General features: G+C 43.1%; 1 protein-coding gene across 19 annotated transcripts in view; it reads left to right on the top strand.

Moving 5' to 3' along the window:
* MCF2L (MCF.2 cell line derived transforming sequence like) overlaps positions 1 to 18,271 on the top strand; it is a 162,106-nt gene that overhangs the window by 30,127 nt on the left and 113,708 nt on the right. Inside the window, exon 1 of one of the 19 annotated variants that reach the window (XM_040559525.1) lies at positions 649 to 1,379. The exons of 17 other annotated variants lie outside the window; for them this stretch is intronic. In XM_040559525.1, coding sequence (XP_040415459.1) covers positions 1,301 to 1,379 — 79 coding nt within the window. In that variant the 5' untranslated portion in view covers positions 649 to 1,300. Of the gene's footprint in view, positions 1 to 648; positions 1,380 to 18,271 lie in introns of those variants that run through there. One more of the 19 variants, XM_040560021.1, reaches the window with a different exon arrangement.

Genomic DNA, 18,271 nt, shown 5'->3' with positions numbered 1-18,271 from the left:
AAGTCTCCATAGCCATCCACACATTTTCCCAGGAAGGACTGCTACTTTTTGCCTGCTGTACATGATTTGTAGAAAAGAACTTTTGTCACAAACAGCACAACACAATCCTTTTAATTGTGCAGGAAAACGTCCTTTTTTCTTTTAGCCATAGATAATGTTTTTTATTTAATGGCTAAAATACAAGAGGACATAGCTAAATCCCATAGGTTGATGACAATAGTGGGAAAATTAAGCTGAGCATCAACAAAATCACGACAATAATGAGATTTAGTAGGCATTGAGATAATCTTGACAAAGGGAAGTGTTAAAAGCCTCGTTGTTTGAAACGTGCACAACAGGCTGTATAAAAGCACTGAAAATCAGTTGCAAGGAGCAGTACTGGGTCTCAATCTTCCGGACTTTTAATATCCCTAAAAGTTCTCTTTATCCCTAAAATATACCCCATAGAGCCAATGGGAATGTATAGGCTCACGGGCTTGCTTTTCCTAGCTAACTTGTGTAGTTCTTTTGTGTTTGCCCCATATGCCTCGTGGGCTCCATGGATCCAGAAGTGAAAACCCAAGGGGTTTAAGTGCCTCAGGTGGCAAAAAAAAACACCACTTTTTTCAAAATGCAGTTACAGAGACCGCTGTGGCTCAGCATTTAAGCAGTCAAGCTCGTCTGAACAGTCCAGAAGAGGGTTGCGATTAATTCAGCGTTTAAAGGAAAGTCGGAGTCCTCAGCCCCCCAAAACGAGCCCTTCAAGCAGAGCGTGAAGGTGCCGTGCAGGCAGAACAGCCTTGACATTGTCAGTCGGGAGCGCTTTTCCTCCACAGCAACTTGCCTGCAGCAAACCGACAAGAAGGTAACGAGGAGCCTGATGCTCACACAGGGATGAGGACAGGGCTTCGTGCAAGCCGTCACCGCTTGCTGTTTCCTAACCGTGCTGCTGATGCAGCGCAGACCTTCCCAGCGCTTGCAGCAGGCTGGCAGTGCCGAGCGAGCCAGCGTCTCATTGATGCCTCGCATTAATCCCTCAGTTTGAGGGCTCGCTGCGGGCAAATCCCTGCACAGAGGAGGGGAGAGAAGTTTCAAGCGGTCCTGCTGGAAGCACCCACCTCACCCAGGCAGCAAGGGTGCAGCCTGCTGCTTCCTGTGCGCTGACGGGGAGCTGTGGGGAGTCATTGAAATGCAGGGCTGCGGAGCACTGCTGTAGTGCTGCCTTGCTTTTTTTTTTTTTTTTTTTTTTTTTTTCCCTTCTCCTTCATTCTTGAACCAGGGGGAACATGTTTGCTGTGGATTCTTTTGGTTCCGTCAGAGAATGAGATGCTGGCTGCAAACTGAAGAAATGGCCCTGGAAGAACTGATGCAAAGATTAAATGCGGTTTCCCAGTGCACTGGTAGGAGGAGCTGCTGGTCTTAAATAATGTGTTGCCTTGATGCTGTTAGTGATTTTCTAGGATTTACGGAAAATCCTGGTAATCTGACTAGCATTCTGTATGCATGTTCGCATTAATAGGAAGGAAAATGTTTTGTCACGGGGTTAAACTTTTGTTTATTTTGACACTAATTAGCATTTCTAGTGCTTAGATATTCATGAGGGTAGCTTTAAAAGGTCCTCTGGAATAGTTTCGGGTAGCTGCTAGCCTAGTCAAATACTGTAAATGGGTCTCAATTCCTTTTTTCTCTCTGACTCAGCTGGAGCTAAGAAGTGGGGGGAATTACAGATTTGTCTAGTGAAATGAGTCTAATATGGAGCACCGAAAAGCCCAGCTAACTGTAAGGCACCACAGCCAGGATTTTAGGTGGATCTGGATTGTACTTTCATGAGAATGAAGAGTTGTATAGATTAATCATAGTAAATTTAGGTTTACATCTGAGTGGATTAAAAATTGCAGCAGATCTGCTAGAAAGTCTTTTTAGCTCTGTAAAAAGATTATGGTGATTTCTGAGAGATTTTCTTGAAAATGTGAATGTTTATGTGTTCAAAACTAGAACTGAGCAGCAGTGTACAATACGGTGATCTGTGATTAGATCTGGGAGTGTTTTCCTGACTATTGCTCATGCAGAAATGTAAACGTTTCAGAATAAAAAGTTACCTGGAAAGAGAAGAGATGTGGTTTTGGCATCCTTTGAAACTGCTTTTGCCCTTTATTCGTAATCTGCTGACAGATGTTGGAAGTCTTACATCTTCTTGTCATCTGAAGGAAACCGATTGTTTGCTGATACAAAGCATTCAAGGTGTTATTCTCTGCAGTATCAAAACTTGGAATTTTTCTTCTCATTTCCCTGAGCCATTGTTTACTAAGATAGACTTTTTTGGCTTTTTCAGCAATTTCCATGTGTTACAAAGAGATCATTAGCAAAATGGCTGATGCTGTAGTCCAGTGAAGAGAGAGATTAAAAGACAAATGTGGAATGGACAGATTAGCTGCATCAGTGTTCCTGGGCAGGAGAAGCAGGTATTTTACCTTCTTAGTAACATTTTTGGGAGAAAAAGCAAAACTTGATCTGATGAGAACAAGCATTAAATTACAAATAACAGTCACCATACACACTACTTTCTTTTTCTTTCTCTTTCTATGCACTTTTTCTCTAATAATCGTCCCGTGTTCCAAACATTTCCTTATTAAATGCTTGGATATTTGCTTTATTGCCTGTTGTGATCTTCTGAGCGGGTAAGTAAAAAGAAAGCCTGCCTGATACTTGCTGGGGCACACTGTCTTTTGCAGTTTATTTTAATAACTCTTGCAGTATTTTTTCACTCCCTTAACATCATCGCTGTTGCTTTCCTGGGGTAAGATAAATGGTCATAAGGTGTGACAGCCCTGGGCAGTGACACAGGAGCCCTTATTCTGGAGCTGAAGTGCAGTGAGCCGCCGGCGTGGCAGGGGTCTCTGGCTTGCTGCTGACAGCGCCCATCACCGCCCTGTGCAAATGTATCAGCGCTGTGACCTTCATGTGAGCCACCAGCGCTACCGAGTGCTATTTTCACACTTGCCAGCAGGCTCTGACTGTGGGCTGGTCTTTAGCTTGCTAAGCTTGTGTATTTTTCCAAAAAAGCAGCTGTTATTTTTACTGCCAGTTTCGTGTTTGTGTGGTTTAGCTGGTTCTTATCCTCCCACTTCTCTCTCTCCCTCTGTCTAATCCCTGTGTGGGTATTCCCTAGCCAAAGGCACCTCTCACCTCTTTTCTACAGTCAGTGGTTTTATTTATAGTTAGCTCGGTTTCAGTTTTCCTGTCTCTTTATTTCTTTGTTTGGTTTTGCTTTGCTTTGTTGTTGTTCCTTTCAGGTTCCTTAGACTGTTTCTCTGGCGCTATCTCCGTTTCTTGCACTACATGCTGTCCTTGGGTTAAATTGTCTGCTCTCTGGCTTCACAGCTGTCTTTCTGTTGACTCAGAAACCCTTTGTAAGCAGAGAGATTTCTTTCACAGCCCATGATCATGTGCAGGTTTTATCCAAGCCCATTTTTCACTAGCTCACAAGCAATTGAAATGCAGAGGTTCCCCTCGTGCCCCATAGCTCGACTATTCACCTTCAGGCATCAATGGATTTTCTCTTTTTTAGGGCCAGAGGACAAAACCTATTCCTCTTCCTTCACTTGTTTCTCTGAGAACTGCCCCAGGGAGGCAGGCTCCAGTTCACCCCAGGTGGTTTTAGACATCTGAGGCAGGTCAGGCAGAAGAGGAGTTCCCCTAAAGGCTGGGCATGGTGAAAAGCAAGAAGGGGGAAGTTCAGGAGGCAAGTCCTTCCAGCTTCTGAGGTGCCCGCATCTGTCCCTCAGCTGGGGGAGGCCTGGAGCAGCTCCTAACCCTGGGTGTCTAACATTAGGTATGGTAAGTCTGGATTGCAGCCCATAATCTTTTGCTCTTTGTTCCTTTTCACCACACCAGCCTCTGCCTCTGTCTTCTCACCCCCCTAGCAAGTCCCACATGTCCATCTGCCTCTGACACAGCCTTTCTGGGCTTCTCATCTGACATGACCACACCAGCGCTTTCCTCAGGAGTCCTCCTGCTTCAGCTCTGCCTAAACTCTGATTCAGTCACATTCCCAGCCCCCTGGTAACACTCCTTGCTCCCTCATGGCCGTGTGGGCCTCTCGCAGGATCCCACAGTACCTTTCTTGGCAATATTTTACAAATCTGAATGGCTTTTTGTCAGCTTTTCCTGATTATGTCTCAGTTTGCTCACCTTCAACTTATCCTCCAAAGCCAAATTTGGCCATAGATCTTGCTTTTCTTCCTCCTGTTCAGCTGTTGCTGTGTTAAGTTAGACTCTATCCCACATATTGCTGTTTAAGGGCAGAACTTCCCCTCCGGTGGGCCCGTGCTTTGGAGGACTGAAGGCCCAGATGACAAACAGTTCTGATCTGGGACCCTGTGCGTTGGCTGTATGACTGTGTGATGTGGGCTATCTGCTGAGGGCTCTATTTGCTTGGACTGATGAGGCACCAGCTAATGAAGAAACTGCTTTAGGCACCAGCTTTTCCAGTCACTGCTCACGTTTTGTGTCAGTACTGAGGTTGGAAGCCTTTCAGTGACAGGGACACCTGGTTCATGCAAGCCATGCAACACAGATCTGGGAGTCCCAGCCCTAGGCCTGTGGTCACCCCATGAACAGTTTCTTTCCACCTTGGAAAGGTGCCATTGTTACAGCTACCATCTGTTTCCTCTCCTTCAACAAAATTGGAGCACTCTGCAAAAAGAAGAAACATCTGCACATCAAGGAAGATAAATATATATGTGGTTCCTTAGGAAATATGTATGCAGTGCTAGTATTTTAAGTGCAGGTGGAGTTGCTTAGACATGTCAGCTTCAGTCAGTTGCCAGTAGCTCTAGACTTTCTGTCGTACTCACAGCTTGGGCCAAAACTTTACACTTCATTTCCCTGGCTTTCTCTTCTTTTGAGTTTTGAAGGCAGGCTCACCTGTCTTTAAAAATTACGAAGAGATGTAGGAGGAGAGGACTGGCCCACCAGCTTGCTAAATGAAAACATGCCCAACATCACTGGAAAGAGTTGGCTTGTGCAAGGAGCGATGGGGCACCCTCAGGCACACTAAAGGGGTGTTTCAAAGGTATGGCCAGCTGAAAGGACCTGTTCTGCTGTCCTCTCCATTCCTACTGTCCTCAACGTCCTCCCCAGGTATTAAGTAGTATGCATTAACGAGGTCCTAGTCTGCATCGCAGTGCAAGCTCCAGAGGCTTCTACAGCTCCTGCCATTGTGGCTGGTGAGGGGCGAGCAATTATTTTGTTGTTTGTGCTGGAGAAAAGGGAACACGGAGGTGAGATGGAGTAACCATCACAAGCATGCCTGCTCTGCCTTACTTTTCTGGCATCTGCTCTCAGTTCACCTGATTTCCCAGTTCGGGAATCTAAACAAATCTTTCTGCATGTGGCAGAGCACTCGGGTTGATTTGGCAACTGGACAGATCTGAGTCTGAGGAGCATCAAATTACTCTGGCAGCTTCATCAGCTTTCTGCGTGGCTGGTGGAGTTGCAGAGGTCCAGCTGAGAGCCCCCAAGATCTGCAGCATCTGCTGCACCCAGGTGACATTTGGTGTCAGCAGGTGTGCCTCTGCCTGGTGCGAGCTTGCTGGCCTTTGTTTCGCCTCTCCTGTGCCCACATTTACAATTTCAAGACTAAAGGTGGGAGCTTCAGTTGAACAGACCCAATTAAGCAATCGAGAGCGGATTGCTCATGTTTTGTGTGTACACGTGCTAATGTGAGGGCTTCTCTGTGCACCTACATTGCATATGTTTCTTACTATGTTCTGGCCTAAATCAAAATCTTTATTTTACCCTGAAATAGCCAGACCGGTGGAGCTGGTGGGAGTAGGGGTCAGAGCTGGCAGCAGTCTTCTGCTTCATTAAACAGAGCTGCCTTTGGGTAATCTGAGGAAAAATGTTTTGATCAGCGTTAAGGTTGAATAAGTTTTATTTTGTAGCCAAATTAGTGTCTCTCAAAAATTACATCTCCAAAAGGGATACTCAATAGGATTTTTTTTTAACATACAACAAAAAATAAAAAATGCTTACTGGACTTTATATCCATGTGGGCTTTTGAGGGCTGTTTGTCAACAATGACGACTTCTCTTTTCATATTATTTACCCTAGTCTTTCACTCATTTGAAGTGCAGTTACTGAATTATAGTAGGAAAACTGAAATCTGAACCATAGAACCACAGAACCACAGAATCATTAGGATTGGGAAAGCTCTCCAAGATCATCTGCTCCAACCATCCCCCTACCACCAATGTCACCCACTAAACCATGTCCCTAAGCACCATGTCCAACCTGTCCTTGAACGCCCCCAGGGACGGTGACTCTACCACCTCCCTGGGCAACCCTTCCCAATGCCTGACTGCTCTTTCTGAGAAGAAATGGCTCCTCATTTCCTACCTGAACCTCCCCTGGTGCAACTCGAGGCCATTCCCTCTTGTCCCAGTAACAGCACTACAGTGCTCACACCACATTATGTGGTAACATTATCAGCCAGTTTATCAAAGAAAATGCTTTTATTCTTAGAAATACATGATTAAAGCTACCTGACAGTTTTCTGTATTCAACAGTGAAAGTAGGAAAACATTCAACAGACGAACAGAGATCAGGGGCAATTTTGCATTAAATATTAAAGCATTAAACAGTAAATGTTGGCACACATGGAGTAGCTCTTCAGAGGATTACAAGACACGTTATTGTCAGTCTCCTGTTCAGCATACGAACTTCTGGCATGCAGAGCTGGGAAAGCCCTGCCTGGACTTCTGTATTTTGTGATATTGGAGAAGAAAAAACCTGTTACTTTGATGTGTTTTTTATGATCCTGGTGACTCAAAGTACCTTCTTGGCACAACAGCCTGGCACAGCTGCCTACCATGCGTCCAACATGAGAGAGCCAAGCTGAGAGATTACCTCATGCATATCAAATAACGAGGAATTTCTTCAGGAAAGGAGCAGTAGCGTGGGGAAGAGGTGTGATATGTAACAAGGCTGCATTGTTTTCAAGGTATTGTTTGTCCTAAGCTGACGTGTAGAGCAAAGCCCAGGAGCAGCAGGTGTTTAAGTCAGTCTCCTTTTCCCTTAATGAAACACGTCGAGTGAGCTACAGAAGAGACTTGCAGTTGTGTTGTTTCTGCATCAGACCGACAGCTTCTTAAGATTTTCAGGTATCTGAAACAGGGCTGGAAGTTTCAGCCTGCTGTTCCGTAATGTCCAGCACAGCCACTTTAATTTTGTTTCTTTGTTTTTCTTGTCTTGTCCTATTAAATATCAGCCAGATTCGCTTTCATTTCAGACAGGAGGAGCGTGATCTTGGATGCTTTTACAGGGATCAATTACTTGCTTGTCTCTTGGTAAGCCTGCAATACCGTGTTAGCTATTTTGACCTCACTTTAAATTCTCCAGCTATCCATGCTGCATAGCTCAAGCCATTTAACTTTGTCCCATGGAAGACAGAACTGGCTGGGATTTTCAGCATGAGAAGAAGCTGAAATGGAGAAGCCTTGTGATAGGTATCCCCAAACATTTGTAGCTTCACATCAAGGCTGAGCATGTTCGAGCTTTGGAGAAGCTGGTGTGAAGGGGTGTCAGGCAGTTAAGTTGCTTTGAAAATGCAGTGGTAGACTGAGTGTGTTGCTCAAGTTGTGACAAGCAGATAGAGTGCAGTGCAGCCTGATACTGGTTGGTTCTGTGGATGTAGGAGTGTGATGCTCTCTGGCAACAGTCTGACTTCTCAAAATCAATAATCGGGGCAAATGGGTACTTGGGGGGGTTCAGAACAGCCACGCTGTGGGGCTGTGACTTCAGGGTCATAAAATTCATCCCCCATTGTTACTGGGGGCTTTTGCTAAGCACCAGTCTTATTAAAAGTCTTTCTGCCTTCAGCACGTCGTGTAGCAGGTGGGAAATGTGCACCTGGAAGTTGCTGTCCTGGTGCTTTTGTAGTTCTCGATTCTTGTTGAACCAGAAATGTATCTTGCTTTTCTTTCAACTCCTGCCTGTAAGCAGGTGTACTTGAAGGGAGGGTGGCTTTCCATACAAAACAATAGGATAACTGATATAAAGAGAAAATCACAAAAATGCAATGCACGTAGCTGATTTTAAAAACAGGTCTTCAGGCTACAACCTTTGTTATTAAAAACATTTGATGGTAAATTACGGCCATTCTGTAAACAGCCCTGTGTCTGGCTTCTGGGCTGGGCACAGTGCTTTGCTTTGGTCATGTCTTGTCCTGGGCACTGGTTGTTGTTCCGTCTTACCTGTGTGGCTTACCCTGTCGGTCCAGGCTACCTCGTGTCACATGGCTGTGCTTTAACAGCTGCTTTTCCCATCCAGCCTCAAATCCAGTTTTGGACAATGCTGTACACTAACCAAGCCAGCGTGTTGTGCGGTTCACTTGTTTCGTTTCTCAGTATTTACCTTGCGTGTGTTAACTGCAGGCACGATGCCTCCTGTAGTAACCGCGTTGGAAAGACCGCGTCCATGTCCCCTAAGGCTCCGTGTGCTGCTGCACTGCGTATCAGTAACTGAATTGATGAGCACCTATTCCCCTTTTCTCAGTATTTTCAACTTCCACATTTACCGCAGTGAAGAATGAGACAGCCATTTGGTGAGTTCATCTGGAAAGAGGAAAACTAGGAGCTGGTTTGTCAGAGTCCCTGCCTGCTTCTGAGAAGAGCCTAAGCTCAACTAGGTGTGTTCTGTGGGCCAGGGCAAAACTTACCCCTTTTATCTCTTCTCTACCACATAACGTGCACTCCTCTCTCCAGACACCAGGTAATTTTTCTGCTGAGTTGTGTTTTCAGCTTCCAGCCAAGTCTGTGATTTGCCTGCTGTTACCCAACTGGTTGAACAAAGGAAGTTTGAAACTTTCTTTACTTAGAGTTTTGCTGTTCTGACACAGATTTTATTCACACATTTAGCGTATTTGTAAAGACAAAGTACATTTATATAAAAGGTATATAAAACTCTTGTAAAAATACTTCAGAACAAAATAAAAGCTCTCACACAAGCATTCAATGAAACACACAAAGTAAAGAAAAAAAACACACGTGTTTTAAGAGAGGGATTTTCCCAGCTTTGCTTGAGGACTGTGGAAGAGTGGAAGAACTGAAGAGAATGAACAGGGAGGAAGATGGGTTCAGGAAGCAAAACAGATGTGTTTGGTTGTACAGCCTGGATGAAAATAGAAAGCTGGCAGAAACGAGGTGGCATAAAAGATTTTTTGGATATTGTGCTCACAGATAAGCATTTAGTAGGGCATGAAGCTGGGGGCACTCTGCTACAATATGTCTGAACACAATAGCTGTATGTTTAACAGTTCGGATGGAATATGACCTACATAAACAGAATCATAACAGTGATGAAAATTCATCATCGTTACTTAATTCATGCTTGAGTTGATGTCAGGCTCTAATTATGAGGCAGCTCCAGTCTGCTCAATACTCAGACATTTGCTGTGACCCTGGCACAGCTGGTTTTGTTGAGGACAGACATAGTCAAAAATTCCCTTTCTGAGCTCTCTGCAAAGACTACTGAGGCTGAAAGTGACCTGTGGGATACACTTTGGAGCTCTGATATTAAAGATTTGAAGGTAAAGAAAGGCAAAGAGTGTCCAAGTGCATTGCAGAGAGCTGGAGGAAGCCATTGAAGTTGTTTATGGCGGCTGAAATGGCGTCAGCAGCTTACAGAAAAAATTGGTCATTTCCACGCCAGCCAAATCACTTGTGAAGTAATTTATGAAGGTAAGAAACAAAAATAAACCTACAGATAGCATTCTGAGCTTTCTAATTGCATGCTTTCTTAATTTTCCTCCGCTGAGCCCCTTCAGTGTTTCTTGCCCCCAGCTTATGCTGCTCTTTTCTGTTCACTTTCAAGCCCAGTGCAGTCTGCTGCTGACTTCAGTGGCATCATTGTTGCACATTAAGTTCTTCTGAAAATAGCGTACCCAAATTGCTTTGAGAGTACACAGCTCAGCGTGGGAGAGGGTTATTAATAGAAACAGCTTCTCGCTGTTGTATGAAGACAGAAGATGAGTTATTTCAGTGCGGCAGGTGGAGGTGGTTTTTTACAGCAATTGTTTACATTTTTGAACATCTACGAGGGAATTAAAAGGGTCTGGTAAAAACTGCATGGCACAGCGGGCTGCCATACATTTCGTATCAGCATAGTGAAGGCATGCTTTAAATATTGTGTTGTTGATTTTGTAGGATATACTTAGCATTGTCTAATTTACAGCAGTACTAACAATTCCCAATCAGCCTTCAGAAAATCAGGAACCAACTTTTCTGCATCCTACCACCTGCCTTTTAAAACATGGATACCAAAAAATGTCTCTGGGTTTTACATGCCATTATTTTAAAACATCTTCATCCCAGCGGCTCTTTCAGAGGACTAGGATCTAGGACTGAATTCAGTGAAGACTCTGTCTGATATTTATGTTATGCTGCAAGGAAGTCTTATTAGAGCTGGTGAGAAATGGCAAGATTTAAATTTTTGTCCCCTAAGGAGGCCAAGAGTTGAGAGAGATCCAAAAGTAGTTTGAAGGGAAACACAGGTATTTGAGATAGTCCCAAAGAGTGTTTGCCAAGGCAGGAAGGAACCTGGGTGTTGCCGTTTGGCACTTGCACCACGAAGAAGTCCCTCCTGTTCCCACATCTTCCTTCCCCATCGAGCAGCTCCTGACCTTTTGCACGTGGTCACTGCTTCAGCTGCTGCATCGCTGGCCGCTGCCTGGTGTACCTCCTGTGAACTGCAGCCTTGCCAGTTTGACATCTAGCCTGCAAATTTCCATGTCATGGGAGACGGGTGATACACGGCTGCTTCGTCGAGTCAGCCCTGTGACATTAAATAGGGGTAAACCCAGTACATTCTGGTTTAAGGATATACAAGGAAGAAAAGGAAAATGGACAACTTGTGCACCCACTCTCTGCTCTTCCCTACCCCTCTTCTCTGCTTCCCACTGCTGGCAGCAGCTCAGCTGCGGAACAGTCGTACAGGGATTGTTTTTGTTCATTAGCCCCTGTGGGGCCTTACAGTCCTCACGTACGTGTTAAGGAGAGGAAGGCTCACAGGCCCACCCAGTTCCTGCCGTGTGCACGCCGCTGTCTTGGGCAGGAATCGTGCCCGTGTTGGGTCCTGTGGTGTGCAGGCCCTCACCAGGGTCCTGCATCACCTGGAGCCTGGGGCGCACCACGGACACCTGCGTTAAGTGGAAGTTACTCAGGAAGAAGTTATTAGAAGTATCAGATTTAATTTGATAGCGTCATTAATACCAGAGACCTCGGCCTTTGAAAATGATCGTTGCATTCATGAAATACTTAGAATCGTAGAATATTTTGAGTTGGAAGGGACCTTAAAATTCTGAAAAAAAGAAGCTTAGTTTGAACTACTCATGCCTTTACAAAGGGATTTTTTTGAGGGTCAAAGCCAGTTTCTTAAAGTGTGTTTCTAATAACACATTAGGCAGTGAATTAGTAAGTTATTAAGCTATGAACAAACGAACCTGTGTTTGTTTTAAAGGCCGGTCATCTGCTCTGTTCTATTTTCGTTGCTGGGTATCGCTCTGCACAGCCTGCCGAGCCCTCCGCAGATGAGCCGTACTGCACTTGACAGCTCCCCGCCTCGAGTAACTTGTTATCTGTGCGAGACAGCAGCAAAGGGAACATCAGACAAGCGTGCTGGAATTGGCGAGGGAGGAACATTCCCAGCGTGAAATAAGGTCAGGCACGTTGCTGCACCAGGGCTGCGCTGTACCTTCACAGCCCTGGAGCAGTTTTTCTCGTTACACCTGCTCTCACTGGTGGGAGAACACGAGGTGCGTGCCCCGCGGTGTGACTTGGAAGGGCTGGGCCCCAGCTTGCTGGATTTGGCAACCTGTTGTGGTTCCCGACCACTTCATTGGTTTGCTGGACTCTGACAGATGGTAGATGGTTAGCCAACAAACCTGCAGTTTCTCCAAACGAAAGTTTCTAATGTTGAGCATTAGTTTGGTTGCTAGTAATAAACCACCTTACTGCCACCTGATAAATTAAGCCCATTAAAAAAAATTAAAATAAAATAAAATTTAAACAATCATTTTTAATGCTTTTTCATTTCCAAAGTTTTCATTTTTTTGAAGCTTTCTGAAAGCAATTGCACATCTTTTGCCCTAGGTTTGCCTTTGGTATATGGATTATAAAGTTATTCTTTCTAAAGTTTTAGCCATGTTTGTATCAGAAGGCGGTTTTCTTCCAAAGCTGTCAGTAAAAAGCAAAAAATCAAACCTCAGTGAATTATTATTTGTTTTAAACCAGAGTTGATTCTAATATTTTTATCACCAAAAAAGCAAAGTTTCGACTGACTGCTGAGAATGTCCATTGGAAATCAATTTTATTTTTATTTTTTGCCACAAAGAATTAAGTGTAGAAAAACATATTTTTCTGTTAAAAACAATTTTGATGAAAATTTGTGATTAGCACTGTTTACCAAAACAGTACTGGTGAAGCAGTGGAGACTTTAATATTCATACTTGTGACTGCAAATATAATGAGTATTTTACTTCTAGATGCCATATTCAGAATTATGTAAGCCTGTGAAAAGGATTATCTTCTTTTACTGCAAAGATAAAGCAAAGTATGTCTGAATAACCCAATTATTATCTAAAATTGTCTTTCATTTCTAAAAACAGATACGAGATGTTAGACTTTGCTGGAAAAACAAATAAATCGTGATTCTGAAGGCAGCTGATGAAGACAGCATAATAAATTATGGAAAAAAATAATTTACTGTCTTATAAAACCGTGTGTCATTGGATGCATGACTGAAAAGCAAAATATACTTGAGGAAGTAACGTATTTGCTTGCATGCTGAAATAATTTCTCAATAGTGTCCACTTTAAAAGCCATTCAGCAGCTGTAGGGAAGATTATCCCCTGTAAAGAAACAGTTCCATTTTGTAGAGGCTGTGTGTATTTTTCAGCTTGTTCTCTTATAGTTTGTACTTGCTTTATCTGGCTCTCAATTACCTAATTGGATACACTTTTTATAAGTGTCAGTGTGATATCATCCTTTATTATGAAAGTATTTGGAAAATGACTACATCATTTGGCTTTGTGCAGACAACATTTGCTCTTTTGGAAGTCGTGGCCTTACGACCCTTTTGCACTTGCTGTGAAATCCTGCACAGCCTTTCCCAGAGGAAGTGGCAGAGGTGGGTAGGGAGCTCTTATGTGCAGCTTCCAAAGCCCTAGCAAATACTCTGGCTGGGACTGAGGTTTTCGTGAAGATGATTTCTGTGCTACAGGTGCTGTGGTGGGAGAAGATGCTTCCATAAGCACGTAGGTTTCTTTTATCCCTGCTTTTGTTTAATTGAGGATTTCAAGAGCCTGGATAGAGAAAATGATTTTTATGGCATTTTACTATGGGCACGTGTTCTCACAAGCCAATTTCAGTGTAGTAAGGATGATCTGCAGCACCTTTTACACTGAGTGGAGGTGGGCACATCCTCCAAACACCCTGCACAGCAGGAGCCAACTCCTTGAGCTGTGCCCAGAAGAGACTTGTTCTCTCCGTCACTGATATTAATCACCCTTGGCTAAAGTTAAAGGACGTTTTTAAACCACGTGGCGTCTTGTGAAACTGCACAGTTAAAGAACAAGTTAATCCTACTTTTTTACCTCTGCTGCTTTTGGCTTCCCATGGCTTCTCTCGCATCAGGTGAGAGACGGTTGCCTGGCGATTGTCCGAGCCATTGAACCGGTTCAGTTCTTTGTTTCAACAGAAAACTGCTCGTTTTTGGAGGGGAGGGTACAAGTGTGCCTGCTGTTAGACCTCCCTGCCTCACCCCGTGTCCTCACAGCAGCCGGGTGGTAGCGGGGAAGCAGTGGGAGCACGTGGCTGTGGCAGTGGGGATGGTGGGCCTACCTACCACACTACTGCTCTGCAGCTCAACCAGACAATGTGCGGTGAAACTCCTAGTCTTTGCAGCTGTCTCCTATAATTTGTGTTTCTGGTGTTACTGCATCAAGCACAGTCATCTCCTTCACTCATCTGGGTTAACCTCAAAGCTTACATGGGTATTTTGTGGTAGAACTTTTTGGCTGTTGGTTTGGTGGCTTGCGAAGCAGAGAGGTGCTTCTCGGTCCATTTGTCGTAGGACTGAGGGTACTTGATTTCCACAGAGGTTTGTGTGGATCCTGTCCCCATTAAACCCAGTTGCTGGATTGAGACTTGAATTCCTGATATATACCTCTGTCAGGGTTTAAGTTAATTAATTTCAAGCTCATTTATTATTTTAGGGTTGATTTCAGTGGCTGTTATATCAGGTTCTTAGTTTTCTGTGTCTCACGAGTTAGAAACGTGACATTTCTGCTCATCCTCTCCCCTTTAGCTGAAGACTGATGCATTTTAAGATCTAATATCCATACACTGTTTTACAAAAAATAAAAATAAAAAATTAGCTTCAATGCTGTAAAAGGTAGTCATAACTGCATTTTACATGGCACCACTTATCCAAACTCTTTTGCAAAGTTCCTTGTGCCTCTTAGAAAAATACAAGATATTTTATATGTCAAACTATTTTTCAGCGGGCTTTGAAGAGGAAAAAATGCATATGTAGAAATAATAGGGATATTCAAATTGCTACTATGTATGAACTAAGATTTGATTTGGTTAAGTACCAGCTTTTTAACTCACAAGGTGAACAGATAGGATGCAGGTGCAGCCAGTGGTTGATTTATGTCCTGTATTTCCCTGTGCATCTTTATTCTTGCCTGACAATCTAAATGGATTTTTGCATGACTTTGTGCTACATCTGAAGAAATAAATCTGTGATAGGATGGTGATCTGGAATGACATAAGACTGAATGGCTAATGGAGGGGTTGTGTCTAAAAGTGTTATTTTTAGTCTGAGATTTTTATGTTACTTTAGTGAGCCGTTAAATTTCTCCTCCTTTCTGGTTCAGTCATTATTATCAGTTGTAATTTACAGTTTTTTCCACTGGTAATCCAAAATACAGTGGGAGAAAAAAGGTCTGAAAAGCATTACTGCTTAAACTAGAGACAAAGTGTGCATTGTATTAGTATCAACCTTTAATATCTGTAAGTGATCAATCCCAACAATAAGAAGAACCGTAAGTAATTTATTGACTTTTTCTGTGGAGACACCATCCTTCAGCTTTTTCCCAGCCAACTAGTAGGAGCTACGAATATTTGTCCTGTTCTTATCCAGGAAAGCCCAATTACATGGCAGCTCTGTGCTGAATGACTAGCCTTCATAAGAAATGTGCTTATTCTGTTCTTTTTGTTTGTTTGTTTTTTTCCCATTCAGAACCCTATACTCATAATAAATATCTTGCAGGCTAAATTATTTATCTTAAATGTTAACTGAGAGCATTTTGGTTGTTTACTGGTTATTAACTTTTATTATTTATTTATAAGACTCGCATAGTTAATGTGAGAAACACGTGTTTTTGTACGTCTTACTTTGTATATGCTATCAGTTCTTGGTGTGGTGCAGTTTGATGAGAACAGATTCAAGCTCTCAAGTTTATTCTTTCAGTTGGAAAAGTGCCTTAAATCATGTATTTGATTTAAATACATAACACGCACCCCGAAAAGCAAGGACAGTACATCCAGGTTTGCATGCCTGCCAGATGACTTATGTTTTCTCCTCCAGGGCCTTGCACTTTTTGCTCTGTGGGCCATAAATCATCACCTACAAAATCATGTAAAATGAGGTAACACACCGCTGTGTTGTTTTATGACACTTGATTAAAATTTATGTCCCTGGACAGCCAATACTTTTAATGTTGAAATAAACTGTAATTAGCTTGTTTCTTGTCATAGCATCTTGTTTACACAACAAGACAGTTGTTTCCCCAGCCTTACTGTACCGCATCCCTTCCGTTCCACCGGCCTCCTTCTCATCTCGCCTCTCCCTAAAAGATTTCTCTTTTTGCCCGATATATTCTGGCATCTCAGTCCAACCACCCATGCCCTCATGCCACAGTCTCACCAACCATCCTTCCCCAGGCTGATGGACCGGTGTCCACCGTGTGCTTCCAGCCTCATTTATTCTGCAGGGCACCCTTCTGCCTCTGGATCCTGGAGGGCTTCCTACCAAGGGCAGTTTGCTGAGGGCTTGCTCCAAGGAAAGGAGTGAGCTCCCGGCCAGTTTCTGCATTTCAGAGGAGCTTCATCAAGCCTCATGGGTGGAGGTTCCTTTACCCTGTCCCCTTGCTGTTGTTAAAGCAGAAATTATAGGCTTAATACATGCTATGGATAGAAAAGCGTCTTTGGGGCGGTGGAGCTTATATTGGGTGTTCAAAGTGGTTCCTGCTGAACTTGAAATCAATGAAAAGCCATAGAAAGCCAGCGGGTGGAAGGATGTTAACAGTGTAAGAGGCGTGACTGTTTGTCAGGACATGGAGGAAGTGAATCCTACATCTTTATTGCTATAAAGGATTGCATCACTCGGTGCCCGACAATAAAGACTACTTTCCGAGGTACTTTGTTAGAGGGGGCCCCTTCAGAAATGAAAGGAGATCTTGTTCAGCCAATCCTTTAATGACTATGTCTGTCTGTGGGCATCTGGGGGGAGGAGGGGGTCAGATAGCCAGACGAATTTTAACAGAGGGTCTTTGTGTAAAATATATGGACATTAAAAAAATCAAGAAAAAATGTAAAGTTGCAGGGCAAAAAGTATTGCACTACTTTGTTCTGTATCATGGTTACTTCGCAATAAATATTCTGAGGATGGCACTTCAAACCTTTTTTCCTCTTTTAAATCTATTTCTGTTTAAATTGTATTCGAAAGATGTCGTTCAGCTGAGTGTGTAGGAAGATAAATACTTTTCAAATGGCTGGATTATGGGGAATTATGTTCACCGTACTTGTCATCATGTGTAGAGATTATTTGTAGTCATAAGGTACTCATATTCAGCAGTTTAATATTAATTCTTAGTTCTTTATTTCTTGAACACCGAAACAAGCAGGCATAGGCCTTCATTTGAGCAAACTGAATGGAGTTGGTAGGTTGGGGAACGAAAGGATTTGGAGTCTGTTCATTGTGTCGTAGCACTATCCACCCATTACAAACAACTTTATAATTTACTGTATTAGTCAATGATAACCTAATGAGCTGCCAGTGTTTGAAAGTTGTGCACACTGTGTTTTGTTCAGTTCTGTCCTGCAGAAATACTGAGCAGGGTTTAATTGCCTTTAGTGAGAGATGCTGCCGGTAAAAAGGTAGAGCCTCATTCCTTCACTTAGCAGCCAGAAACTGTTTTACTGACAAAATACTGAACTTCGTATAGACTTTAGATCTACCTTAAATACAATTGCTGTAGCCCATTTTAATGTCTAAAAAAAATAACACAAATTTGAAGACTACTTTTCTCTCTGTCGAAGAAGCTTGGATATCGTGCTTACAGTTTCTGTACTTTCTAACAACTGATAAATATATAATGTATCTACCATTTTTCTGCCTGCGTGTCTGAACAACTTGTGAATAATTTAATGTTTTACTTTACCACTTTGCCTCTTTACATAACACTAAAATGAGAAAGATAAGATTCTGATAAAGTATTAATTCAATGGGAAATTGGAACAAGTTATATATATTAAGCACTGAAAATTGTTCTGTTTTTCTCTGGGGAGAGCACAAGCAGTGAATGCAGCTGGCTGACAACAAGGGAGCTAAACAGTCGAGGTGATCATAGAATAATTTGGATTGGAAAGGACTTCTGGAGGCCATCTAGTCCAACTGCCTCCTTGGAGCACATCTGCTTATCACAGGCTTGTCCAGCTGAGTCTTGAGCACCTTTGAGGGTGGAGATGATGTTCCAGGAGTCTCTTGAGTCCTCTGGTACATGGGCCACACACATGGGACCTGTTGCCTGGCGGGCTGCTAGCATTTGGTGGCAGTGGTACACATTTTCCTGCTGGTTCAAATCTTTTCACCAGAGCACAAAGGCGCTCTAGTGCCATGGTGGCAGAGCTTATTTCTGGAGCAAAAAAATTTGCTGCTCACTCTAAATGGGATTTTAATAGATGAGAACACACTGAATTTATAAAGGCTTCTATGTTTTAGTACTTAACATAATCTGACTTTATATTTTCATAGTAGCCAGTTCTTTCTTTTTATTATTTACTAGGTTTTGCTTTGTTTTGCCATATCCATGTGGTTTACATTGCAGCAGTTTTCACACATTGGTTTTAAATGTTTGAAGAGAATTAAATGGTTCAGGGAAATGTTATAAGTATCCAGGACAGCAGCAAAGTCCAGGCATCCAGCTGCAAAGCAGGGTGCTCCACAA

Source organism: Cygnus olor, chromosome 1 (assembly GCF_009769625.2).
Source record: "Cygnus olor isolate bCygOlo1 chromosome 1, bCygOlo1.pri.v2, whole genome shotgun sequence".
NCBI classification, from domain to species: Eukaryota; Metazoa; Chordata; class Aves; order Anseriformes; family Anatidae; genus Cygnus; species Cygnus olor.
This window is presented reverse-complemented; position numbering and strand designations above follow the sequence as displayed.